General features: G+C 51.0%; 14 protein-coding genes across 14 annotated transcripts; 8 read left to right on the top strand and 6 right to left on the bottom strand.

The window, feature by feature from the left end:
* Positions 1-44: 44 nt before the first annotated feature.
* Positions 45-1,082, bottom strand: PMZ80_007462 (uncharacterized protein; the record flags this gene model as incomplete). The annotated part of the gene is made up of 1 exon (XM_064875870.1): positions 45-1,082. The coding sequence occupies one exon, from the start codon at positions 1,080-1,082 to the stop codon at positions 45-47; it is 1,038 nt and encodes a 345-aa protein (XP_064728134.1).
* A 160-nt stretch (positions 1,083-1,242) lies between these two features.
* Positions 1,243-2,694, bottom strand: PMZ80_007461 (uncharacterized protein; the record flags this gene model as incomplete). The annotated part of the gene is made up of 1 exon (XM_064875869.1): positions 1,243-2,694. One exon carries the CDS (start codon positions 2,692-2,694, stop codon positions 1,243-1,245), a length of 1,452 nt encoding a protein of 483 aa, XP_064728133.1.
* A 299-nt stretch (positions 2,695-2,993) lies between these two features.
* On the top strand, positions 2,994-4,214 carry PMZ80_007460 (uncharacterized protein; the record flags this gene model as incomplete). The annotated part of the gene is made up of 4 exons (XM_064875868.1): positions 2,994-3,456; positions 3,500-3,925; positions 3,974-4,110; positions 4,170-4,214. 4 exons carry the CDS (start codon positions 2,994-2,996, stop codon positions 4,212-4,214), a joined length of 1,071 nt encoding a protein of 356 aa, XP_064728132.1.
* A 54-nt stretch (positions 4,215-4,268) lies between these two features.
* PMZ80_007459 (uncharacterized protein) lies at positions 4,269-5,789 on the bottom strand (the record flags this gene model as incomplete). The annotated part of the gene is made up of 1 exon (XM_064875867.1): positions 4,269-5,789. One exon carries the CDS (start codon positions 5,787-5,789, stop codon positions 4,269-4,271), a length of 1,521 nt encoding a protein of 506 aa, XP_064728131.1.
* A 292-nt stretch (positions 5,790-6,081) lies between these two features.
* PMZ80_007458 (uncharacterized protein) lies at positions 6,082-7,110 on the top strand (the record flags this gene model as incomplete). The annotated part of the gene is made up of 1 exon (XM_064875866.1): positions 6,082-7,110. The coding sequence occupies one exon, from the start codon at positions 6,082-6,084 to the stop codon at positions 7,108-7,110; it is 1,029 nt and encodes a 342-aa protein (XP_064728130.1).
* Positions 7,111-7,685: 575 nt separating this feature from the next.
* On the top strand, positions 7,686-9,266 carry PMZ80_007457 (uncharacterized protein; the record flags this gene model as incomplete). Its single annotated transcript, XM_064875865.1, has 1 exon — positions 7,686-9,266. The coding sequence occupies one exon, from the start codon at positions 7,686-7,688 to the stop codon at positions 9,264-9,266; it is 1,581 nt and encodes a 526-aa protein (XP_064728129.1).
* Positions 9,267-9,949: 683 nt separating this feature from the next.
* PMZ80_007456 (uncharacterized protein) lies at positions 9,950-10,462 on the bottom strand (the record flags this gene model as incomplete). Its single annotated transcript, XM_064875864.1, has 1 exon — positions 9,950-10,462. The coding sequence occupies one exon, from the start codon at positions 10,460-10,462 to the stop codon at positions 9,950-9,952; it is 513 nt and encodes a 170-aa protein (XP_064728128.1).
* A 609-nt stretch (positions 10,463-11,071) lies between these two features.
* Positions 11,072-12,877, bottom strand: VPS45 (vacuolar protein sorting-associated protein 45; the record flags this gene model as incomplete). Its single annotated transcript, XM_064875863.1, has 1 exon — positions 11,072-12,877. The coding sequence occupies one exon, from the start codon at positions 12,875-12,877 to the stop codon at positions 11,072-11,074; it is 1,806 nt and encodes a 601-aa protein (XP_064728127.1).
* Positions 12,878-13,489: 612 nt separating this feature from the next.
* ale1 (Lysophospholipid acyltransferase) lies at positions 13,490-15,283 on the top strand (the record flags this gene model as incomplete). The annotated part of the gene is made up of 2 exons (XM_064875862.1): positions 13,490-13,511; positions 13,560-15,283. The coding sequence occupies 2 exons, from the start codon at positions 13,490-13,492 to the stop codon at positions 15,281-15,283; spliced, it is 1,746 nt and encodes a 581-aa protein (XP_064728126.1).
* A 417-nt stretch (positions 15,284-15,700) lies between these two features.
* On the top strand, positions 15,701-17,092 carry PMZ80_007453 (uncharacterized protein; the record flags this gene model as incomplete). The annotated part of the gene is made up of 1 exon (XM_064875861.1): positions 15,701-17,092. One exon carries the CDS (start codon positions 15,701-15,703, stop codon positions 17,090-17,092), a length of 1,392 nt encoding a protein of 463 aa, XP_064728125.1.
* Positions 17,093-17,476: 384 nt separating this feature from the next.
* On the top strand, positions 17,477-18,458 carry PMZ80_007452 (uncharacterized protein; the record flags this gene model as incomplete). The annotated part of the gene is made up of 2 exons (XM_064875860.1): positions 17,477-18,082; positions 18,132-18,458. 2 exons carry the CDS (start codon positions 17,477-17,479, stop codon positions 18,456-18,458), a joined length of 933 nt encoding a protein of 310 aa, XP_064728124.1.
* A 1,534-nt stretch (positions 18,459-19,992) lies between these two features.
* Positions 19,993-21,424, top strand: PMZ80_007451 (uncharacterized protein; the record flags this gene model as incomplete). Its single annotated transcript, XM_064875859.1, has 2 exons — positions 19,993-20,088; positions 20,135-21,424. 2 exons carry the CDS (start codon positions 19,993-19,995, stop codon positions 21,422-21,424), a joined length of 1,386 nt encoding a protein of 461 aa, XP_064728123.1.
* A 1,671-nt stretch (positions 21,425-23,095) lies between these two features.
* Positions 23,096-24,651, bottom strand: PMZ80_007450 (uncharacterized protein; the record flags this gene model as incomplete). Its single annotated transcript, XM_064875858.1, has 2 exons — positions 23,096-24,255; positions 24,312-24,651. The coding sequence occupies 2 exons, from the start codon at positions 24,649-24,651 to the stop codon at positions 23,096-23,098; spliced, it is 1,500 nt and encodes a 499-aa protein (XP_064728122.1).
* A 384-nt stretch (positions 24,652-25,035) lies between these two features.
* PMZ80_007449 (uncharacterized protein) lies at positions 25,036-25,420 on the top strand (the record flags this gene model as incomplete). Its single annotated transcript, XM_064875857.1, has 2 exons — positions 25,036-25,167; positions 25,220-25,420. 2 exons carry the CDS (start codon positions 25,036-25,038, stop codon positions 25,418-25,420), a joined length of 333 nt encoding a protein of 110 aa, XP_064728121.1.
* Positions 25,421-26,293: the final 873 nt, after the last annotated feature.

Here is a 26,293-nt window from a genome sequence, read left to right as displayed (position 1 = left end):
CTAAGCAGGCTCGTTGCCTGGTCGTGGCAACCATATAAATCTCCTCAAGCCAGATGGATATCTCCCTTGTCATCATATTTCACCTCGCTAACCCTGACACTCCTGAGATGACTAACACCACCACTAACATCGCACGAGTGATAGAAGATGTACCACCGTGTTCCAGACGTGACTTCATCTTCACCAGTCAACTTGCCTCTTGGCACCTCGACGAAGCTGTGGTGCGTCGTCCAGCCACTGACGTCCTTCTCTTGCAGCACTTGTCCGCGATACACGAACGGACCATTTGGCGAGTCTCCCACAGCATAGCAGATGTTATGCGTATCTCCGGTTGAGTACGAGAAGTAATACTTTCCCTGATACCTGTGCATCCACGGCGCCTCGAAGAACCGTCGCTCGTGGTCATCGGCAGGTAATGGATTCATGGTATCTGGATCTAGAATCTGCATGTCTTGTACTTCCCCATCGAACTCGAGCAATTCTGGCGCCTTCAACTTGGCGACCTTGGCAGGGAGGGCTGCAACACCTTCCCCTTTGGGCTCCTTTGGTCCGGACATTGAATCATCAAAGGACATAGTCCCATCTGCATTCTTGGACCAGCACTGGAGCTGACCACCCCAGATGCCACCAAAGTAGAGGTACGACTGCTTGTCTTCGTCGACGAAAGAGCACGGGTCGATACTGAAACTGCCTTTGATGTAGTCGGCCTCAGGCTTGAATGGCCCTTCCGGCTTGTCACTTGTTGCGACTCCGATCCTGAAGATCCCATCTTTGTCCCTGGCCGGAAAATAAAGCTGGTACTTGCCGGTGTTGGGGTTCTGGAGAGCATCGGGTGCCCAGGTCTGCTTTGAGACCCAAGGGATGTCGGAGGCTGTGAGTCCAACTCCGTGGTCGGTGGCTGGCCTCTTATCTATCCTGTCGAGGGAGAGGACGTGGTAGTCGACCATGTCATATTGATCGCCATTGTCGTTGAATTGGATGTCTGTTTCTCTGTCGTGGGATGGATAGACGTAGATCTTATCGCCGAAGACATGAGCTGAGGGGTCGGCGGTGTAGATGTCGGTAACGAGGGGTTTGTCCATGGCGAAGGGGCTTGATGTTGAGTTCGAAGTCCACTTGGCTTGTGTAGAGTGTAGCTTCGATTCTTCTTGTAGTCTTCACGGCTGTTCATGACCTGTGTATCGGCTGTCTGCAAGTGGGGCACAAGGATTTAGGCTAAAAGACACCTTGGCCGAAAATGCATCATCGCGGAAGCCATACGGCTTCATCTGAACCAAGCGGCTTCGGCATATGTTCCCAGCCAGCGTCAACTCCCTCGATTTTGACAGAGTGCTTGATCGACTCCAATTCGCCAAAAGCGCAATTTCGAGTCTCAGTCATCTGCGCCGGCACATCCTCGAATCTCTCGTAGCCTTTGCATTGGAAGCCAGTGTCCCCATCATACTGCCCAAGGCTTCTCAGATACTTCATGACGCCCACCAGGCTGACATCAACCTGATATGAGCCACCTTCGGTCAGCTGTCGATAAAGCGCAGCCATGATTCCTGAAGCAAGAAAGTAGCCTGCACCATGATCAAGTGCTTGACAAGGCATAGGCCGGGCCGCCTCACCTGAACCGTGATGCTCGGCTTCAGACACGTTCATGCCCGATGTAGTCTGCACGATTGAGTCGAAACCTCGTCGGTTGGCCCAGGGGCCCTCCGTACCCCAAGCTGAGAGGCTGGCACAAATTAATGGTTTCCCTTCTGCGCCTCGTTCCTGAACGAGCTGCTCGGTTACGAGACCTTTGTCGGCGAGGCTTCCTGGTCGGTAGGATTGGAGAAAGACATCTGCATCTGCCAGCAATGCCATCAATCGTTCTTTGTCTTCCGGCTTGTTGAGATCAAGCTGAGCGGTCCTTTTGCCTCGTCCCAGGTCGTTATCGAGATCAGGGAGATCAGGCAGATTTGGACTCGTGATCCAGAGGACATCCGCTCCGTGTGCGGCTAACGTCTTGCCTGCAACGGGCGCTGCGATAACTCGCGACATCTCGAGGACGCGAAGGCCAGACAAGCATCCCCTTGCATTATCGGGTCCTTGTGTGAAGCGGTGTGGCTCAGAGTTTGCCACTTTCGAAATCGTGATAGGGAAGTCTTGGACAGCTTGTGCTTGTGGCGTGCCGTCCCACTCGTCGTATCTCCGGATCGCGAAGATGACAGCGCTGGCATCAACAGCTGCTGTCTCGAGGTCGAGAGCATTCCGTGTTCTCAGCTTTGCCGCAAACTCAGCCCTCGTGGCATCTGGTGAGCAACCAAGCAATTGCAGCGCAGCATTTCGGTGGTTGGGAAAGCTGTCGTGAACGCGAACATGCCCATCCGCAGTCTTGTGCAAACCCCCAATGGCGGCAGAAGGCGCAGACCGTTCACCGTTGAGCAGGTACAGCTTCTCTGACTGGAATTCGATGACTGCGTGCTGCCTGTCGATGACGACGTCGGGAATCCGTGTTTGTTGACGCTTCGCGTGGACGAGCGCCGCTAGTAGTCCACTCAGCGCGATGGAGGACTGAGCCAGATGACCAACCTTGAACGAGGAGGGTGCCGCAACATCATCTCCGCCTTTGAGGTACAGGCTGTGTAGTGCTTCTTGTGGTAGGCCCAGAGTTACCCAGAGATGTCGAATGCTATCCCATGTCGTGTATTGAGACCTATCGGACATCGTGGGGATGACACTGAGAACGGGCAAGACAACGGGGAAGAACGGACTGATACCGCTCTTGGTAAATCTTGGTTCCGAGCTCGTGGAGAGACAAGCCCTCTTTGAGCACGTGGATCCGCGACTCGGAACCCCTCAGGCGCGGCAGGCGTGATTCTCAGACCACTCCCCGCACGTGATGCCATACGCCCGAAACAGCTCACTTGAAGTATATGACGAGCTGTCAAGGACACCGCGTGTTCGGATGTGGACCTGAGCAATCTATCGGTATTGAATATCGAAAATCCTAGATTCAAGTCAAAATGCGAGCCCTCCGATACCACGGCGTCAAAGACCTTCGTGTCGAGCACGACATACCAGAACCGAAATGTGGAGACGACCAGATCAAAGTCAAGCCAGCATTTGTGGGCATCTGTGGCACAGACTTGCATGAGTACAGCTCGCCGACGTTCATACCCAGCAAAGAGAGCCCTCATCCGGTCACCGGGGAGTCGATGCCGATTACCATCGGCCACGAGTTTTCTGGTACCGTGCTTGAAATTGGGTCGAAGGTTCAGACTGATGTTAAGGTCGGTGACAAAGTGGCGGTCCAGCCGACGGTCGCCTGTTTCCAGTGTGGCGCGTGCCAGGACGGCTTCATAAACTGCTGCGACAGCGCAGGATTTGTTGGACTGTCAGGCGGTGGCGGCGGTCTTAGCGATGCTGTTTGTGTTGGTGGCGAATTCGTGTTCAAGCTTCCACCGAATATTGGCCTTGATGTCGGAGGTAAGTCGAGCTGTTGTTCTCGAGGCGTTGCTGACGAAAAAAGCTCTGGTTGAACCTCTTGCAGTCGCTTGGCATGCTGTAGACGCGGCACAGATCCAGAAAGGTGATGACGCTCTGGTGTTAGGAGCGGGTCCGATTGGGTTGGGTGTCATACAATGTCTCAAGGCTCAAGGAGCGAATAAGATCATCGTTGCCGAAGTTGCAAAAGAGAGACAGAATTTCGCGAAGCACTTCGGCGCCACTCATATCTTTAATCCCATCCAGGATGATCTGGTCGCCAAGTGCAAGGAGCTTACTGATGGCCGCGGGGTACAGGTCTCACTCGACTGTGCTGGTGTGGCTGCCAGTGTAAAGACAGCCTGCCTTGCTGTTCGTGCTCAAGGTAGGGTCGTCAATGTGGCCATTTGGGAGAAGGAAGTACCGTTCAATCCTAACAACCTCGTGTTTGGTGAGAAGAAGTATTCAGCCGGTATGTTTTGTGCCTGTTCTTGGAAGGTTCGTGCTAACCGATAGATAGTGCTCGGGTACCAGAAAAAGGATTATCAAGGGGTCATCAAGGCTTTGGGTGAAGGCAGTATGCAACCTGAGAAGATGATCACATCAAAGATCCACATAGATCGAGTGGTGGAAGATGGTTTCACGCCCCTGATCAACGTGAGTCTCTGCTTCTGCGAACAAAACCCTCAAATGCCTCAACGCTAACTCGTTTGTAGGAGAAGGAGAAACATGTAAAGATACTGGTAGACTTGTCAGCATAGAATTGAATACGAAGAAGCCTCTCAAGAGCAGCCTTTAGTTAGACCGTTCTGTGTCTATGTCTTGCGCCAAAGGTCAGTCTCGCCCTGAAACATGCCCTGCGGCACTGTACCAGTTCGGCCTGTCACAATGTTTGGTTTTCCGCGCTTGAGAAATGTGCCATAGTCCTGCCGTCCGAGAACACCGCCATCATCTTTGTCCCAGACGACTTTACCTCGAAGAAGCACTTTCCGAGGCCAATTTGACACCTTGAAGCCCTCGAACGGAGTATAATCGCAGCTGTGATGCAGCATGGGGTTTGTAATTGTCAACTGGTCGGAACCGTCCTCGAATTTGTGGCCTGGAGGATACCAGATAACGACGTCAGCATCAAGACCAGGAGATAGGCTGCCTTTCCTATGCGCTAATCCGTACAGCTTTGCGGGATTCGTAGATGTCAACTGAACAAAACGCGGTAGTGTAAGCTTGTGATGCGACGCTTCTCCGGCTTCGTTGAAGAGTAATGGCAACCTTGTCTCAACCCCTGGGAGGCCGTTGAGGATCGACTTGAAGTTGCTCTTGCCCTCAGCATCCAGCCCTCTCTTTTTCCCACATGGATGATCATGCTTGTCGGGACAGTGGTCTGAGGAGAAAGTAGTGAATGTACCATTCGTGATCGCTTGCCACATCGCATCAAGATCACTCTGCTGATGGCGAAGTGGTGGCGAGCAGACATATTTGGCGCCTTCGAAGTCAGGCTTGGCAAGGTCGTTGCTGCGAAGAAACACGTAGTGCGGACACGTCTCAGCATGTATCGGAAGCAGTCGGGCTTGAGCTTCGCGTACATGCTTGACAGCTGTTTCAGCAGACATGTGGACGATCAAGATGGGCGTATCGGTCAGTTCGGCAAGACTGATGATCCGATAGGTGGCTTCATTTTCGACAAGCTGTGGCCTTGCGACCGAGTGATAGAAAGGATCACCATGGCCGTTCGCCTCGAGTCTCTTGATGATCATTGAGACCATATCATGGTTTTCAGCATGTACCATCGTCGTCATTCCTAATCCTCTGGTGGTCATCATCACATCCAGCAGCTCGCCATCGTTGAGCTTGAGAGGGTCGTATGTCATGTAGAGCTTGACACTCGTGATGCCTTCCTGCTCGACGAATGCTGGAAGCTCCCTAGCGAGGATATGCTCGCTGGGGTTTGTGAGGATAAGGTGGAACCCATAATCACAATATGAGTTGCCTGATGCTTTGGCATGATATTGCTCAAGTGATGTGTATAAGCTCGATTCTGATCGCTTCTGCTGTGAAAAGGCAAGCACAGTTGTATTTCCTCCAGCAATGGCTGACTTCGAGGCGTTTTCCCATTTGTCGGTAGTAGGGTGATTGCCTTGGTCGATATGAACATGTGAGTCGATGCCTCCCGGTGTTACATAAGCACCTGCCGCATCGATGACCTGAACACTTTCAGTGCCTGGAAGGGGCAGCCCAATGTAAGCTATTCTCTCGTCTTTGATGCCAAGATCAAGTCCAGCCGGGAGAACCTCCGACGCAGTAACAAGCCTGCCATTTCTGATGATGAGGTCGAACATCCTTCGGGCTCCAGCGACGAGACGTGCGTGTCAGTGAGGTTAGGAGCTGACCTTGCATAATTTCTAGCACAGGTGCCGACCCATGGCCGACCTTGCTAGATAACTTGTGGATGATCTCGACTAAGCTATGGTGAGGACGCAGTTCTCCGAAAACGTATCCTCAAAGATACTTCGGCATTGGAGGTGAGCAAGACAGTCGGAGAAGGACGCCTATAGAGCCATTAGAGGATCGACGAAGACGCCCTCAGAGACAAGGTGCTGCCTTCAGCTTCTCGCAATTCTCATGCACACAATGGGGTCCGCCGTGGATGCGAAGGACGCGCCATCTAGATTACTGAAGGTCGCAGCCGCACAAGTCGGCGCCGTGCATCGATGGTCGGACAGGGCCGACACCCTGAACAGACTGATACGGCTACTCGAAGAAGCAGCTCAAACAGGCGCATTACTTGTTTTGTTTCCAGAATTGGCTCTGACCACCTTCTTCCCCCGCTACTTCATCGCTGATGAGAACGAGCTTGCGAGCTTCTTCGAACATGGCGAGGATGTGACCGGATCCAAGAACACAAAAAAGCTGTTCCAACGAGCCCATGAGTTAGGAGTTGACATCTGTGTTGGATATGCAGAGAGGACGACAGATGGCCACTCATACAACACATGCGTCTATTATTCTGCTAGGTTGCAAAGGGTGATAACGAAGTACCGCAAGTCGCACCTGCCTGGCACGCAAGAACCATGCAAGGACCCAGGAGCCATCAACCAGCTCGAGAAACGATATTTCGAAGAAGGTCAAGAAGGATTCCGAGCCTTCCGTGTCCCAGGCTTGGTTGATGGTGCATTGAAGAAGTCTTTAAGCATAGACGGTGACGCCTCGAGTGAAGGTAGGGGCGATCCGATCGTGGGTATGCTCATCTGCAATGATCGTCGATGGTCGGAAGCTTGGAGAGTATATGGCCTACAGGGCACTGAGCTGATTCTTTGTGGTTACAACACAACGGCTTGGGCGCCGCATCTGCATGGCAAGCACAACCAGAGTAAAGAGCAGTCTAAGGCTGACGCATACTTCCACCATAAATTAGTGATGCAGTCAAACAGCTACACCAATAGCTGCTTTAGCATCTGTGCAGCGCGATGTGGTTTGGATGACGATGAGTTCCCTCTCATTGGCGGAAGCTGCATTATCGGTCCAGATGGCAGAATCATTGCTGAAGCTCAGACTGAAGACGATGAAGTTGTCTTCGCCGAGATCGATTTGGCCGCTTGTCGACCTGGCAAACAAACGGTAGGAGATCCGTCATTGATGTGGCGTGACCCTGAATGCTAACAGGCTGCTTAGACTTTCAATTTTGGTAAACATCGCAGGACCAAGCTCTACAGCATGCTTGCAGGGCAGAAAGGCGTTGTCGAGCCGGATCTACTTGCAAATTGAACTTTTGCAAAGCTTGTGAAGGTGCAATTGATGAAGAGTCAACCTCGCAGAGCTGTGAGCTGAAAAACACATGTCACAGTCGGAAATGAAGAGAGAGCTCCCATTGGTTCAGCTGTCGACTGAAACATACTTAGGGGCTGATTGGGCTTAGGGGCTTATGAGACTAATAGTACTTGGGCTGATTGGAGCATCTCAACCCTGTTCGTCAGCTACGGGACCCCCGATTTTAGGTAGATCGTGCCCTTACTGTATGATTGCGTACAAGCTTCTTCTGTTCGTGCAAGTCCGTACTGTAGCGTGATCGTGCCCATGACAAGAATTCACGTTCGATAGGCGGCCTGATGCGGCATATCTAAGCAGTAATCACTAGTGAAGATGCTGACATGATAATGTTCTCCGTCTTCACTCAACGAACAATGTCTACTCTTTGGCTTACGCGGTAACTTTCATGTTGACGGGTCGGTGAAGCCATGGCAGAACCTCAAGAAGCTCCAACACGACCATGGACCCCGACTGAAAGACCAGGCGACACGTCCTATACTTCGGCCGTTGTGTTTCATGGAGACCACCGAGTTCGCAACGCTGACGAGGACTCGGACTCCGAAGTCTCCTGGGAAGACGACAAGGCGCCTCAGTCGAGCTTATCGCCAGGAGGAGAACCGTTTGATAATGACACATCAAGACCGCAACCACTTCGCTTCAGATCATCATACACGTTACGAGACGATGCAGCAGCCTCGGCTCCCGAAGCTCAAGTATATCAGCCCTATCGCCAGCCTCAAACGCTGAGTACGCCAAAGGACGATCTCCCACCGTCACTTAGGCCGCAGCGAAGCTCCCAGGCTCTTAACGTAAGCCGAGGCGATCAGATACCCAGCGACAACCCGTACAGACTGTCTCTGAGCTTCGAATCAACGAGCAATGATGGCTTGCCCACAACTCATAGCCAAGCGAGCTCCGACATCCTTAAGAAGGAACACAACGACTCGCAGCTTCCATCCAATAATTCATACCGCCTCTCTCAAGCCATGCGATCAGAAAGCACGGAAGGACTCCTCGTCAGACCACAACAGAAATCGCAAGCGCCTCCAACAGATAGCTCCGACGATCTCCTTATCAGGCCCCAGCGGTTATCTCAGGCGCTCCGGACGGAAAGCATAGAATCCATGGCATCAGCGCAAACCACCAAACCCCAACAATCGCCCGAAATAGCACAATCGACTCATGATGTCCAACATCCAACCCCTAACAACCTAGCCTCATCCACCGTGCCAACCATCGAAGTCTCCGACGACCTCCCCTCCATAACCGGCACCTCTACCAAACCCATCTCAATCCTTCTCATAAACCCCAACTCCACAAAGTCAATGACAACCCGCTGTCTCGAGTCCATTGCCTCCACCCTCCCACCCCACGTAACAGTCTACGGCTTCACCGCGCCACACCCCGCCCCAACAGCAATAGAATCTCAAACCGACGCGATAATGTCCACCGCTGCATGCACACGCGCAGTCCTCCCAATCGCACACAAATACAATGCTTTCCTCGTCGCATGTTTCAGTCACCACCCTCTCATCACCGCACTTCGAGAACAACTCGCGCAACCTGTCATCGGAATAATGGAGGCGAGTCTCTACGCATCCCGCATGCTCGGCGGCAAGATCGGCATTGTGACAACAGGTATTCGATCAAGTCTTCTCCACGACGCGAGTCTCAAGTCCGCATATGGACTCGGTGCGTTCTCCGTTGGCACCGAGAGTTCGAGACTTAGCGTGCTAGAGCTTGAATCGCGCGATCCAGAGGAGGTTCAAGAGAGAATCGCGATGGCGGCGCGGAGATTGCAGAGTAGAGGCGCGGATTGTATCTGTTTGGGGTGTGCGGGGATGACGGATTTGCAGAGGGCGTGTCAGGAGGCGGTGGGTATGAGTGATCGGGTGGCGATGATTGTTGATGGGGTTGCGGTGGGTGTGCATTTTCTTGTTGGGTTGGTGAGGGAGGGGTTGGGGACGGCGAGGGGGTTGGGTGATGTGGGTGGTCGGTATAAGGTGTAAATCGGTGTATCATCTTAGGTACCGCATTCATATTTGAGTATGATGAGTACTTCTCATCGAACAAAGGAAGCGCTGGTCGCTGCGGCAGAGCCATGGGCAATGGATAGAACGAAGCACAAGCATGTAGGAACAACGACAGCGGCGAATCTGGAGTGCGTTGTCAGCCTCATTTCCCTTTACACCTCGTTTACTACAGCATTTATATGCATATCTTTCAGCACCAAATCATCCTACGAGAGCAATGCATCACATCTCACAGGACCCGGAGCACATCAGCACTTGAGCAAGTCATGTGTTGGTAGTGCTCCCGGATCCCGGCTCATACGATAGGGCTCATACACGGATAGATTCTTTATGGCGGGTCATTCACAACTATCATCTTGGCGACGGCGGCAACTGTGTGGAGTTGTTTGGTCGTTCGAGAAAACCGTGTTCGAACGGAGGTGCTTGCATTTTGGAAGTGTGAGAATTATCTCGATCAAGGATGTGGTGGCGCGGTAAGACGCAGAGGGTGGATAGGTGACCACACTCCTCGTAGCAAGTGCGTTATCGCCGTTCTTACCCAACACTATAGCGACTCAATCGCTCCAGGAGAACTTGCAGCACTACAGCATCTCACCATATCCCCCAGCCAACCCTATCTGCCGCCATGTCGATTGCCACAAAACAACGACGCCCACCCATCACCACAACCGCCGCCTCACACTCCCAAGAAAATCCCTCAGCCGATCCCGAACACCAATTCTCTCCTTCACCCACTTTTGCCTCAACCGCTCATGCCCAATATCCACCGTCAAAGTATGCAACTCCCTCGTCTCCGGATCAACCCACAATTTAGTGCGATACTCCCACCCCCTCTCAACCATCAAACATACCGCCAGCGGCTGCGGTCCAGCAATGCTCCCTAGATCCGGCAGAGTCGCCCTGTCCGTCTTGCAGTACTTCTCTAGCTGTCGCCAGCGCTTTGTCATTTTGCGCCACTTGCCGCTGGTCCATAGGGATGTGTCCTCGTTGCAGATGAGGCTAAATGTGATGTCGCGCCATGTTCTGCATACCTGGGCGATGCTGAATGTTGCGATGTCGAGGTCTGGCCGGATGATGACTGAGTAGCCTTTGAAATCTAGGTGTCCGATGTTGTTGAGCTTTTGGATGATAAGGCGGAGGAGTTCTGGGGGGAGGTCTGTGATGAGGGCCATTGTTGAGAGGGTGTTCAGTGTTGCTGTTGGGTAGGTTCGTGCACGTTAATGAAATTTATGCTATGAGTTGCAGCGAGGTGAATACGAGGAGACTGTTGAGGTTTTTTTCTAGATCGTGGTCCAGGGTGAGCACGTTTCTCATCTGGTACCGGAAGCGTCACACTTGCGGCGCGCACATGTGTCCATCTTTGGTAACCATTGCTTTGGAAGCGACATCTCAGACGAGGAGGACAGGCCTGCGCTGGAGCCCGTCGCTCACTCCATTCAATCAATCAGCTTCCGAGAGGACTTCACCTGGTTGATGCACGCCAACTGTTCTGGTTTTCTGACTCGGTGCCGGAGCATTTGCGGGAGACCTTTCCATGCGCAGGAGGTCGAGCGGAGCCAACAACGGTCCAAGATCACAAGCTGTTGAAATAGTATGACACCGAGCCGTAGAAGGAGTTATGACGTGTGGCAAGGACTCTTACGCACATTGACGTCCAAGGATGGGAATAGGAGTGTCACAAGCGAAGGCCACAAGCCAGACGAAGAAGCGTGGCTCGGTTCTGCAGGACAGTACATTCGAGCTTAGCATAATTTTCATACAAGGCTCAGATCTGCACCACCCTACCGTCCGACCGCTCGCCCGAGCCTTTGTTGCGCTGTAGCAGCTGGCTTATCAGGCCAACCTGCAACCACACCTTCTACAGATTCTAGGAAGCTCTCACTGTTATGCACCTGTGTCCCACCCAGTACAACTCTTACGCCTGGTACGCTTGCATTAATCGTTGCGATTGTCTTTGCTTCTTCATATGTAATTCCTCCGACCATGAACACTATGATATCCTGCGGCTTCTCCTTTGTGCCACGCTCTGGTTCAAGGAATGGATACGCATTTGTGTTCAGTCGACCTTTGATCAGTGATGTCAATGTGTTGGACAAAACGGGCATGTGTTGTGTGTAGACATTTTCGACGCCTTTCAGGTCTTTGAGCAGAGTCTTCTGGAAGCGATTGATGAGGTTGCCAGGACCATCTTCTGAACCGCCTGTCGGGATCAGAGAAGTGCCACTTGGCAGTGATTGGAGGCTCGATGCGTATGCGAGAAGGGCGGGGATAAGGCTGAGCTTCGCAGGTGGTATGTCTGCCACCGTTGTTAGGAGATCGAGAAGGATCGGAAGTGCATTCTGTGGGTTCTTCGAATAGCGAAGGGCGTAGAGAGCAACCAAACGCAGCTTATTTGAGGGCTGAATGTGTGGTTGCGGGAGAAGGTTTTGTAATGTCTTGAGGTCTTGGTTGTGGTTATCGTTGCATACTAAGGACTGCTCGAGCTCGGAAACATCAAGTAGATTCTGGGCTGACACTATTCGGGAGAGCTCGGAAACAAGGGTGACATGTTTTGAGACATTGCCGGACAGCTTGCGGAATTCTGGGTAATCTTCTATGAACCGTTTCATGTCATTAATGGAGTTAAGCTCGGTGTTGGTCTTGGTACGAGTCTGATATTGCGAGACGTAGTCCTTGATTGTGCTACCGAGGTCGCCAAAATTCTGGTACATGTTCTTCTTGAAGAAGGGATCTTGGTCTGGGGTCAGGACAACCTCCCTCAGCTCAGGACGAACGTCTGGCACATTCGAGAGGTCAACTCGACCATTGTGAATGCCGAGTAACTCATGGACCTGGGCTTGGTAGGTCCACTGGCTGAGAAGTGGTGTTATTGGATCTTCTCTCCGGTCAAGGATGAGAAGTATAGGTGGTGTATCTGCTCGACGGGTTGTGCGGTTGAAGTCGAACAGCTGATCTTCCTGAGTGATGTTGTAGCGTATCTCAGTTGCGAGCTTCTTGGCCATTAGACTTGTCTTTTGGTAGCGGATAAGCGGGTTCTTCTTCAGTGATAGGAGCAGTGCCATAACGCCCTCCGTCGTCCTCTGCAGGTCGTCTGTGTTCCACATATCGGGACTGTGGCTCCATAACTTGTATCTCGGATAATTGATGTTCAAGGACATGAGGTCCGGATTGACCACATTGTAGTCGGCAAAGTACTCCTGGACGACCTTGACAACTTCATGATCATCCGCCTCAGCTAGCCTTTCCAGCGAGGACTTCTTTATGATGTTGCTGAAGTAGATGTTGTACTCGCCATATTTGGGCTCTCTCAACTCATCTATCAGAAATTGTATCGAGTCTGGGGACGGCCTGACAAAACATAGGCAACGCAGATGGCGCATTCGTTCTCTCGCAGAGTTATCAAGGCGATCGATCAGAAAGACTTCATGCTTGAGCAGGGCAGATTGAGTTATTGCTGTAGAGACTATCGAGACTGTTTCGCTGTCTAGCAGGAGTATCTTCATCTTAGACGCTTGAGAGGCAGCTGCGCCCTCGCCTGTGCCCGCGATCTTTGTGACATAGTTCTGCACTGCCGCTGAGACATCCATCGCAAGTAGGTGAACAAAGTGTGTGTTATTGTAGGAGCATGTCCGGCGAATATGGGAGTTTCGGCGACTGCCTAGTCCTGGCAGGCAGTCACACCCTGCCGCAACGTCGCGCCTTCCCAGTGAACTGCGGGCTCGTGTCCAATAGTCCTTGCCAACCTCAAATCTTGTTCTTTTTCACTTCTTTCCACTTGTTTTGTGAAGTTTGTCCGTGGGTGCGATTTAACGATCACCGGGATCCCTGCTACATTGATTTAGGCGTGTCTGAACTGTTGGCGATTCGTACGTGAGCTTCTGCGGAAGGAAAATGAATCACTCGACAGCTATTTCTCTTCGACTTACACCAGTAGCGGTGACTCGAAAGATAATGTATCGAATGCTCAAGAATTACTAGCTACCTAGGTAGTCTTATGCAGGCGCGACAAATAGGACGAAGTGTACTGCTGTAAAGCGCTGCTGCTGGTCTATTGACCCATGACGTCGCAGCTTGGAACAACGTGAACACATTTCGTCTCAATTTCGAGGACCCCCCGCATGCCTCGATATGCTAGATATTCACATCTTGTTCCTACGATTGCTCTTAGGCTGAGATGAAAGGCAACCCGGTCACCAAAGATGATTCCTGGTATCAACGCGCGTACGTAAGGAAAGGTAAGGCCTAAGGGGCCATGCTAACGGACAATAGCTTTCGCCTATGCGGCGAAGCTCACCGGCGCATCCCTCGATGAGCTCAAACTCCTCTTCTCCTTCGTCGTATCCTACCCTCTAGCTGCTGTGTTGAAACGAATCCCAGACTCGAGACCATGGCAAAAGAACCTCTTCATCATCCTCATTGCCCTCTTCTACTTGATCGGCCTCTTCGATCTTTGGGCTGGCCTTCGCACCATTCTCTGGAGTGCAGGAGGAGCCTACGCCATAGCTTACTACATTGATGGCTCTCTCATGCCATGGATCGCTTTCGTTTGGCTCATGGGACACCTGTCTGCGAACCACATTATCCGCCAACGTCTGAACGACCCATCCACTGTGGACATCACCGGTATGCAAATGGTCATGGTAATGAAGCTGAGCGCGTTCGCGTGGAACGTTCATGATGGGAGAATCAAACGAGACCTTTTGACGGACGCCCAGAAAGAGAAAGCCATCTACAAGGTGCCCGGCTTCCTTGATTACACCGCCTATGTCTTGTTCTTTCCTTCTTTATTCACAGGTCCGGCATTCGACTTCAACGACTACAAGAAATACATCGAGACAACCATGTTCCAAGTCAAGCCAGGAGAGGTGGCTCCTCCAACAAGAAAAGGAAGGCACATTCCACGCTCGGGTACACCGGCTACCTGGAAGCTAGTCGAGGGTCTTGCCTGGATCTTTCTCTATCTTCAGCTTAGTGGACTATACTATGCAGGATTCGTGCTCGAAGACAAATATTGGAGCTATTCGTTCCCTCGTCGTGTGTGGTACTTATATGCCTTAGGCTTCACCAGCCGTCTGAAGTACTATGGAGTATGGACAATAACAGAAGGAGGTTGCATCATGACTGGCCTTGGCTATAATGGTGTCGACCCGAAAAGCGGCAAAGCGAAGTGGGACAGATTGAGCAACGTATGGCCAATGGGTATTGAGTCGGCACAGAACGCAAAGGGTTACTTGGAGCACTGGAACAAGAACACAAACCACTGGTTGAGGAACTACGTCTATCTTAGAGTTACACCAAAGGGTCAGAAGCCAGGATTTCGCGCTACATTGACCACCTTCGGAACTAGTGCATTCTGGCATGGCTTCTACCCTGGCTACTACTTGACCTTCGTGCTGGGCGCATTTGTTCAGACCGTCGCCAAGAACTTCCGAAGGTACATTCGACCGTTCTTCCTGGAAGCAGATGGTAAGACCGGGACAAAATACAAGATCTACTACGATATTGCGAGCTGGCTTGTGACCCAGACAGCTTTCTGCTTTGTCACCGCACCATTCGTCATCTTGGGCTTCAGCGATAGCATCAAGGCTTGGGCAAGAGTCTACTTTTATTGCATTGTTGGTGTTGGGGCATCTGTGGCATTCTTCGCTAGCCCTGCTAAAGCAATGCTTGTCAAGAGGCTAGACAAACGCGGTCATCCCCAGCAGCTCAAGCGTACTCACAGCGAGCAACGTATGCCACATCTTGGCATGCTGGACACGGAGGAGATAGATCGAGCCATCGATGAAATCAAAGAGGAAGTCGACATGCGGCGCAGAAGAGGCAGCAAGGTTGATTTTCCGAGTGGCGATGCCCTCAAGCAAGCAATTTCTAATCGGGTGTGGCTCAATCGAAAAGAGAATGGTGAGCTCGGTCCAGGATTACCCAAGATCGATCTTGACCAAGTAAGAGATGCTGTGAACGACACTCTTGTGGGTGGAAATAAGGAGCAATAAATTTCGACGCTGGTTCGACACTGCCTCTCTGCAATATTGAGTCTCAAGCCCTGCTTATGCGAGGACGAGTATGTCACGATTTAGCTTGAGCATCCATGTGGAGTACAAAGTTCTACACTGTGCACCTGCTGAAATATTTTGGGCTGGTGCAGGTAATCAGCAAGTGATGGTATGTCAAACCTTGTCAACTCCTAGCATCAAGAATGCGTGCAACGGCTGAGCCGCATAATTGATGCCTTATCTCATGTCACCAAACGAGCTCGAACATTTAAATGACAAGTCGCAGTCACGCTTCGCAGCAAATAAAATCGCATCTTCCGGTTTGCAGCTGAAGTCGTCCCGTACATTCATCGAGCACAACAAAATAACAGAACTTCCCACTACAACTCACCGCCAAAGTCTTCCTCGCCCGAGGACATGAGTGCCTACAATGACGTCGTGAGGCCACCGTTGTCAATGTCGACCTCGACGCTCGATGTCAGGATGGGGAAAAGATCGGTCACACGGAAAGTTTACCTTCGAGGGGGTACGAGGCTGGGAATCCGATTCACCGTTTACCACCGACTCTCGGCTCTTGTGATCTTGCCGAATCTTGGTTTCATGATATATGAAATATCCCGTGGAGGACGGCAGCAGCCAATGGTGTGTCTCAATGCAGTCGCTGCGAACATCGCAATTACCGTCCTTATTAGACAAGACCACATCATCAACGCATTGTTCTGGTTGGTTGGTGAAATACCACACTGGACACCTTTGTGGCTACGCAAACATGCGGCGAAGCTTTACCACCTTGGAGGCATTCATAGCGGCGCTGGAATTGCCGCTGCAGTATGGTATTTGTTCTTCAACATTGCAGCTACCTATCAGAGATCACGAAATGAACCACTAGACGCGGAAATGAAGGCCACAATTGCCCTATGCGCCTTGATGGACATTCTGCTGCTTCAGATCCTCATTTTCTCGATTCCTTCGATCAGGTCGAAGTTCCACAACTTCTGGGAGCAAATGCACCGATTTGCTGGATGGTTGCTGCTCCTCTGCTTCTGGGCATTCCTGACAATGTACAACGTTTTCGATTCTCGGGAGGATACCAGCACAAGTCTGGACGAGCTGTTCTACCTCAATCCCGCGTTTTTCCTCCTATCCATAACCACCATATCGATCGCGCTTCCATGGCTTAGACTTCGTAGGGTGAATGTCAAAGCAGAACCACTATCCAGCCACGCCGTACGTCTCTATTTCGATTACGCCGACGTCGGCCCTTGCAAGACACCACGTTTCTCCACTAACCCACTCATTGAATGGCATTCCTTCGCCTCAATCCCAAACGAAGACGCCAAAGGATATTCGGTCCTTGTCTCGAGAGCAGGAGACTGGACATCGTATATTATAGACAATCCACCGACGACTCTCTGGACTCGAGGACGACCAGCACGGGGCGTGCTATATATGGCGAAGTTGTTCCGCACTATTCTTTGTGTTGGCACAGGATCGGGTATTGCGCCTATTCTCGGTCTACTTACACTACCGGACCTGAAAGTCAGGATACTCTGGAGTGCGCCAGACCCTCAGAACACTTTCGGAAGCGACATTATGGGAATGGTCTTGAAGGCGGATTCAGATGCAGTCATATGGGATACGAAACAGCAAAGTGGGCGGCCCGATCTTGTTGCGCTTGCCATGGATATCTACACGGAAGGCAATATTGAGGCTGTTTTCGTGATCAGCAATGCCAAAGTGACGGCGAATGTGGTATCTGGGCTCGAAAGTCAAGGGGTGCCTGCTTTTGGGCCGATATTTGATAGTTGAAGACCACAGATAGTGGTGAAACAGAAGAGCAAATGAGGATAGATTGAAGAAAGATCGCACGTAGACAAGAGTACGATGGTGAACGCGAGATAACAGGGCGACCGAATAGCCACGCGATCCTTAAGACCGACGTCTTTCCCTCATACGCAGCAAGCATCGTAATATTGTTCGGCAGATTCGAGCTGGAACTGAATAGGTGCACAGAATATCAGCCATTGCGATGCGAAGGTCCGTCCACCTTTGCGTTCGTGCTGGCATATTATTCACTTACCCACGACACGAACTGACACTTCGACCATCACCTCACCGGTCACATCTTCCATATCGCAACCAAACCTTTCCTTTGTCGGATCCCTCTACGCATTTTCGAAATCATCCCCCATCATGGCGCTGACTCCGGCTCAACCCGCACTTTTGGGCATGACACCAGAATTGCGACTTCAGGTCTATAAACACGTTTTCCATGGTGCTACATGCTACACGACCCTTCATGGTCCCGTCGATTCTATGGAGCGACGCGCAAATGATGAGCTAAAGTCTATGATGATAATACTTCAACTTAACAAGCAGCTGCGACTTGAAGCAATGCCAGTGCTACACGAGAGACTCACCGTTGTCTCCTTCATTCGCGACGACATTCCACCATTGCCCTCCTTCTGCAGAGGTGCTCACACACTACTTAGCGACAAGCCCATCAACTACGAGACATGTCGAAGGTCGCTTCCCAATCTCCAGACTGCTGATTTCTTTGGTCCAACTATGTTCATCAATTGCTATACTCAAGACGATCTAGCGTCGATGTTACGTGGCAAAGAAGATTGGTTCCATTGCGATCGAGTGAAGAGCATGTTCAACGGCTGCAATGGTAGCGACCTTCTTTATCTGCCTACACCATATAACGGGCCGAGCGTTTCCTGTACCGTCACATTCACCATCAGAGCTCGAATCATGTGGACATTTGTTGGACCGTGGGGGTCTCCTTGCATATACGTAAGTGGACAGCCCTATCGTGATTTGCGCACCGCTGACAGAACCATAGAGATTTAAGGTCGATGCGGTTAGAGCGACGGTATTGGAGCGCTACATCAACTTCATACCTTGGGAGGATGACTCGCATGGAATATGGATTGCGGCGAACAACGTGCTCATCTTGAAGGATGGGCTTTCGTATGAAACCCTCTATGACTGCGACACAGGAAACCTTGCGGCCCTCATGCCTTCAACAACTTCCTCCCAAAGTCCCAGTCAATCCCCGCAACAGGGTCTCGACTTAGAAGCAACGAAACTAGTTGAGAAAGAGCTGGAAGACGAGTCAACGTTCAGGCAAGCTATGGCATCGGCAGTCCGCTGTGAGACTCTACCATGACCTTGACAGTGCATGAGAAGCGAAGATAGGAAGAGACATACCATCACATATCTCAGAGCGCGTAGGTAGAGTCATGCAGGCCGAAGAAGTATTACTTGGAGCTACACGTTTACAAGCATACATATCAACACCTTGCGGCTCCTGTTGGTGCGCACAAATTAGAATTGAGCTCCTGATGTACATAAGATGGTCAGATGCCCAGGTCAAGTCTCGAGGCTGCTATGCAAGTTTGACTTTGATCTAGAGGTCCATCTGGCGTGAACGTGCTCACTGATAAAGACAATCAGACGCACCGTCACTTGACAATTACCAGATTTGACACATCCTCTTGGAACGGTATTCAGCCGATGCAAGTAAGAATGGCTAAGCAAGGACAAGGCAAGTTGGACAGGCTTTAAGCTTGGACGAAGACTACATGAGCAGATGGCACAGCGAACTTGCTTACGAGAGGGGCAGGAGGATGTGACTACGCTCGAGGTCCACGCTGATTACCCGTAGACTTTGTCGTCCGGAATGAAACATCTCGCAACAACCAATGATCAAGTCGACTGCGACATCGGAGTCCTTCCTCCGGAGTATGTGTTTTCACTCGCAAAATGCGTGATCAATATGTTGTTGGCGTGTGAAAGTGTTGACAGCCTGAGGCCCACAGAACAATCGCACGTGCAACGTAACAGCAAGATCAAGCCATGCCTTATTCGTGCTAGCTTGATCTGTGGCTTGGCAGGAAATTCTACTACATATTCTCGCGATCTTGCTCCCCTTCTTACCTCTCCTTCAGCTCTCGTCAGTTTACCCAATCGACCCCTACCTTTGACCATGATGACTGACTACCTTCTAGTTTGCCTTTTGGCTTAGGTCAGTGACCTTCTCAACAACACAACGACGACATTGCTGACGCCTCGACAGATCAAGTGGTCAGTACATCGAGAAACCTCAAACACTGGCACTGCTAACAACCCTACAGTAGTATCTGTTCTTTACAGCTTAACCGCTGTAATCACTCTATGGAGTGTTTTATATGGTTAACGACTTTTTGCAAATCGACGAGTCCCCTCTGTACTTGTACATGGGACGAGTCACTGTTGCGTTGGTCTTACACTTCCACCTTCTGCAGCAAATTCTCTTTTTCATCATTTTGTCTCGCCTTGTGCGAGCGATTGAGGAAGAAGTAGCAAAATACGAGAACGATGGTTGATAGATAGGTATTCAGCGTAGGGAGAGCAAAATTGGGAAGATCATAGCAGGATACAGGAAGTGTAGAACGACGACCACTTGCATGATCTTGTTGAATGCTGCCTCATCGAAATCCAGACATCATCGATAGAACGCAAATGGACAAGCGACGATGTCCTATTCATTTCACACCATGCCAGCAAGTTGGAATATTGTATCTCGTTTCACATGCAAAAGATGAATCTACGTCATCCTAAATGAATGCTGTCTCGTTTGCGCATAACAATTTTGACGACCTTGCAGGCACGGAGACCATGAGAAGATGAGAGCTGTATGCTTCCAAGATTGAGAGTCAGATATGCTGAAAGAAGCGCTCGAGCAATCTGGCGTAGCCGGGCTTATCGGTTGGACCGATAGCAATAACGACGAGGACAATGTCTTAGGCAAAGCACTAGTGAGCAACCTCACAATCTTGACAGCAACATGGCTGACAGAGATAGGAAGCAGCTCTCTATCCCTTCCAGCTTCTGATCACACCGACCGCCATCAAAGCATACCTTACAACAATCCTCTTCCTCACCACTTCGTTCATCCTGCTCTCGATCTCAACCACCGCCTTTGGCCTCTTCTACTACAGCTACATCCCTCAGACGGATCTTGAGCGGCCAATACACCTACAATATGGCGTTGACACATACCCTCGAGCAGAAGTGTCTCTCAACACGAACACGCTCATCTCACAACAACCGTACGATGTCTCGATAGTCCTTCATATGCCCCGCGATCCAGTCAACCTAGCAGCCGGCAATTTCATGCTTGACCTCACCCTACGAGGCAAACCAGAAAACATAGCCGCATCAGTGCTCGAGACATTGAACTTGGAAGAACAAAGACCCAGCACAGCTTTACACCGATCGAGGCGGCCAGCGATCATGCCGTATGCTTCTACTACGACAGGTCTCATCTCCAAGCTCGTTCATCTACCTCTTCACATCCTGTCTTTCCACGACTCCGACTCGGTGACGTTGAACATACCAATGTTTGAAGAGGTGGTATTTGCAAGAGGCAAGGATAATGTACCAAGTACGGCAGAGATCGAGATTCAATCACAGAGACCGCCTGCGCTGGCTATGGCAAAAGAAGCCTGCGCGGCACCGCAGCTGCATATCTACAGTGCTAAGCTTGTGTTCCAAGTGCGGTTCCATGGATTGAGATATTTGATCTACAACCACCGCATGCTGGCGTTTGCTGCGTTCACGACTCTGTTCTATACCGTGTCAATATCTACATTGGCGGTAGTCTGGGCAGTGATAGCGACCCTGCTCAGCACACCAGGAGATCAGCAACTAGTCAAGCAAGAGCCGAAGATCAAGCAAGAAGGCGATACCTCCGACCCTTTGCGAACAAGCGACTACAAGAGTGACAAAACACAGAAACAGATCACCGACAACTCAGAGAACGAGACCGTGAATTTTAGGGAGAATTGGACCAGTCCACATATGCAGCAGGAGGAATTCACGCCTCAGACATCCCAGCCTGCTTCCAGTGCATCGCAGGATCAGGCCGTGGTTGCTGGTGCTGAGCCCGAAGAGCAAGCGGACGATGAGGAAGAGGAGAGTGAGGATGAGTTGCAGCAATATGCTAGGCTGAGGAAGAGGATGGAGGACGAGGCTAGACAGAGGCAGCGGGCGCAGGATTCAGGAATCGGAACGAGTATGGAGAGCGATAATGCTGGGCGGTCGGGGCTGGTAAAGCGGTCGAATAGTCGGAGAGGAAGTGGGAGGGAGTAGTTGGATGCATGAAAGAGCTTGAAGCGTGTGGCACAATGTACATGGGTTTTTTTTCGCGCAACAGGTCCGCATGTCGTCGCGGCTCGCAAGACTAACAAACAACAGCTTATACTAAATCCAGTCTTACTAAATCGCAACATCGACAGCAGATAGTATGCCGACCTCCCACCTAGGACAGAACAAACACGAACCAGGGCGCTCGTCAACTGGCTACCACGATGCGGTTCTGAACATTGTCTACTCATCGTCAACGAACGCAGTGGCTCCTGCATCCTGTACAGCAAGGATGTCCTCGCCCACTTGAATGAGGAATACATCACAAGTTTCGATGCTTTACGCGACGAGAAAAGGGTATCAATCTGGCCCGGTCAGCTGGGAACGCTGCTACGGAGTCATAATCGATGAGCTGAGAAAAGCAGTATCAGAGATTTGTGTGGAACGGACATGTTTGCTGGTGTCATCACAGCGTCGTTCGTCCGCGCATTCTAGAGACGTACTACACCATTCATAACAGCCATCACGAATACTACTCAAGGAGGTTGCCACCGAGAGCCCAAGTTGAAGCAACTTGAATAGCTCTCCATATTTCTTAGCATCGCAACTTCCTCGAGGAAAAAGCAAAGAACGCGTTATCGCTTTTTGAAGCACGGGTCTCAAACATGATAAGAGCGCTCTCCGATAGTGACCGCCACTCTTCCAAAGAAGCAGCTGACTCTGGCTGCTGAGAATCAAAGATTGCGCCAAGAAATTGACCTGTTGAAAGCACAGTTGCCACAGGCTCTGGACTCGATAGTGGATGACTCAGTAAGTCGTAGCTGATCCTAGGAACTCACGAAACGGTGGCTGACACCATTAAGAAAGAGGACATTGAGCAAGGCAAACCTGTACGTCCTGCAAAGTCGAAGAACTCGAGACACCAGAGCTTACAGCCCGTATCGACTCCTGCGTTGCAAAGTATAAAGGTAAGACTTCTCACAAACAGCACGGATTGCGGTGTTTCGTCAAGGCCTTTCTGTTGTAAGAAGAATCTATGTTGCAGGAACTGCGGGCTGAAGCACTATGGGAGCTCGGTTGCTTTACTGGGGTACCTGGTGCCACCCGAGATCTGGTCAGAGGTCACTCAGCTGGTGAGTTTGTCTTGGTCCGAAAGGGATGCCTTGTGAGAGACCCTATGGTGTCCAACGAGGGCTATATTCAATTTGAGTCAGGTTCTCCTGTGTCGACTGCGACGAAGAAACCAAATAGGCAGGCAGGACCGACTCGTCTCGCACCTGCCAATCAAGAAATCAATGTCAAAACAACACAAAACTTCATCTCGAAGTTCTGTCTTTAAGGAGGTCAAAAAGACAAAAACAATCAACAGCAGGGATTCACCAGTTGTCTCCAACCTGACTACTGACCTGTCGGCGCATGGTTTGAGTACAGGAGATCGAACGGGATCCTCTATTTTCCATGCCCTATGGTCGATTACGAAGGAGAATTGTGCCAATGTAGTATATATACCTTTTTAACGCCACATCGAAGAAATCTTGCAAGCCGCAGGCAAGATTCGACAGACTTGCACGCTACAAACTCAGGCTCTAATTTCAGCGCGGCCCAGATCATATCGTTGGAGGAAGGGATGTTCAGAGCTTCGTATCTGGCAATCGCCACAGACTCTGTACTAGGGGATCACGGACATTCATCCAGCCACCGATTCACATCCGCCTTCAGCCTCGCCAAGACCTCTCTGTTATGCTTCGCGAAGTCTGGCACTGGACCAAACTCTATGACGTGTTCACAAGCTACCGAACCCTCTGCACCTTCCACAAGCTCTTTCACATATTGCTTGCCATTCCGGTAAAACCCATCGATATCAAAATGGACTATGTTTCCAGACTGAATATCAATATATACCGACTGGTCGTCCTCCTTCATGATCTTATGCCGACCAACACGTTGCCAATGATCGAGCGTTTCAGGCTTCGTCTGCGGAAACGCAATAGCTCGACAAGCGCGACATATTCGGAATGACCGTTGGTATTTCTTGTAGATCGACGTTGCGGCAGCCCATACGTCCTCAAGGGACTTTGTCTGTTTCAGCATGGTGTATTTCGTGATGAGGTCTTTATAGGGCTGTGGCATCGATCCAACGATACCAAAATTCTCACAGTGAAGTCTGTGGAAGGGACCCAACATCTCTTTGTAGCGTGAGTTCCGAGTGAGACGAGCGCTGTTACTGATTGTGTTGGGGACTATGGCAGCATCGATGTAGTGTATCTCTAGATTCCTAATACCACCTTCGATGTGGCAGAGCTGCTCGATGTCGTCGGTCAGCCGGCTGATGTATGGTGGCGCTGACACTGGCCGCCCATACCGGCCCCAGTCGCTTCCTGGTCCAAGGTAAATCCGATATTGCCAGTTGCGGATCCTGCGTAGAGCGGGGTACCGCTTGAATGCTCTGCGCAGGCCGGTTCCCTTGGAGACGACACCGGCGCAGTATGTTCTTGAGAGCAGCCTGGTGGGTGGGTAGGTCCCGTCGGGATACATCTCGAGGAAGGTGACGCCTATGGTCTTGCCTTCGTAGAGGAGCGGTGTGCCTTCTTGGTTTAGGAATCTGCAGACCGACAAGATCTGTGGATGCAACTTGTACCGAAGGTGATTCTTCCACTGTTGCCAGGGTCCGGCCCAATCGTCGTCATCATCTGGAAGGTTAGCGGCATGCTCTGGAGGCAAGCAAATCGTTGTGTTTGCGTCGTCATCTTTTGCAATGGCTAGTGGGATGTCAAGTAGCAGGTCATCACCCTGGAGCAGCTCGCGGAAGATTTTGTCGCGTATTTCGGTTGGGATGCCTGTCAGACTAGGTTCTGCTGCTTTGCGACCAGGAGCAGCTTCCTCGCTGGAGTACCTTGGCTTCTTTCCGGCTCATGCTGCCGGTCGGGTGACTGCCGGTTCGGGACTGGACCGCCGGACTTTGTCTGAGACGCGAGAGTCTTCGAAGTTGCTTTGGACCGCCCAGTCCTGACAGGTTTCTTCTCTTTCTCAGACTTGCTTACTCTGCTTGTGCCAATCGTTGCTGCGGTTGAGCTCTTCTTAGTGACCTGTTTTGTGCGCCGAGGCTCATTCGCGAGACCTTCGAGTATAGGACCAATGTCGTTTGCAGCACGGCCGTCTGCAAGCGCGCCGTTGTTACGAGTAGCTCGAGTAGCAACGTTGGGCCGTGCTGCTTGGCTAGGTGCTTGTTTCATCGTAGATCAGAAGCAAGAGGTCCAGCTTGTTGAAGGAATAAAGCAGCAGTGGGCTGATGTAAGCAAATGCAGCAGGATCGTGAAGAATAGCCAGACACGGAGGGCTTGCCAACGGAGGACGCAGTGTTGAAAGAAGGCATGAGCAAAAGAAACTTGGCGTTCATTGTTCGATGTGCTCTGGCCTCTGCTCTCGAGGATTCGACAGTCGTTCTCGCCGTGTGCGGTCATTCTTTGTGCAACGGGCACAGACATCTTCAGGTCTACGGCAGTCAGCTTCGAGCTCTTCTGCACCTCACCGGTGGAGTAATAGATTGTCCCTATACTGACTACTATCAGTCAAGCATCTGCAGATAGGAATCGCGACTCAACATACGCAAGGAGAAGATGAAATATTGTCCTATAATCTTAGCTCTTGCTGCTGCAAATATCCTCACCGTATACGCACAGAGCCTGGGTGTAGGCAATCAGGTTGCTGCCGGGGCCTGCAAAGGCTTCCCCGAAGGGGTCACAATATGTGTAAGTTATACAAGCCCCCGTTCTCGCGGTCGTGTTTACTAACGTATAACAGTTAACCAGTGTTTCCTATGCGTATTGCTCGGGAAAGGACAATGTCGTGTCGAATGAAATCTTTGTTCCGGACGGCTATCGCTGCGAGCAAGGTATTGTTGGGAAGCAAGTAGATGGGATATGGGGCATGGCGCCCACCACGACTCGAACATTCGATCTGCACACTTATGGTGCGACAGTAGCACCCACTGCTGCTTTGTAGGTCGCGAGCGATGCACGACAACAAGCAACCTAGGAAGCCTTGTAGCAGGAGGCGAGTACATTACCGGATTCTGCTTGGTATAGCAACGTTGCTGGATGGACGCACAAGTAACAGGCAATGGCATACTCCCTAAATTCGGAATTGAAACTCTCTGGTAGCCTCGTAGACTCACGAATGCACCGCTTGGCCTAAGATATCAAACCGTATGCTTCTGGTGACTTCTGGTAATTGCTCCTGACATTATGCTGACACGTCCTCGAGAAACAAAGTAATCGACTGGCTCAAAGCTCCGTCGAGTCGAGACCAAGGCTATTGATAGCTGTATTCGTGTAGAGAAAGCGCCCATTGTTTTGTAGGCTTGTGATCCTTGCATCTGCGCCATTCTGGGGCATCTGGATGCCGAACGCAATTATCTTCTTTGTTGCTGAACGCACAGGACTCTTTGGCGCCCCAGCGGAGTTCCCATGTCGATATATTGCAAGCTTCGGGAACTAGAGCAGTTGATCGTCGGGTGCACTATCTCCCTACAAAGGTCAATCATACAACATCTTAATCACAGACGTACGGAATTACCATAGAAACATGAAGTATTTCGTCACACTTCTAGCTTTTGCCGCCACAAGCATCTCTTTCGCTAAGGCACAAGCCTTTGGCCCTGAAGCTGCTAACGCAGCCTGTAAAGGTTTCCCTGCAGACACCATCATCTGTGTAAGTCAGGCATGTTATCCTGTCGATCATACTTACTCACTTCTAATAGCTGAGCGACGTTAGTTTTGCTCAATGCGGCACAAGCAATGCATGGGGCTGGGTTCCAACTGGCTCGCGCTGCGTACAAGGTATCGTTGGGCAGGTGAAAGATGCCATTGTTGAAGG

Source organism: Knufia obscura (genome assembly GCF_036327395.1).
Source record: "Knufia obscura strain CCFEE 5817 isolate CBS 148926 chromosome Unknown scaffold_9, whole genome shotgun sequence".
NCBI classification, from domain to species: domain Eukaryota; kingdom Fungi; phylum Ascomycota; class Eurotiomycetes; order Chaetothyriales; family Trichomeriaceae; genus Knufia; species Knufia obscura.
Note: the sequence above shows the minus strand (reverse complement) of the source record. Positions and strands in the feature narration are given on the sequence as shown.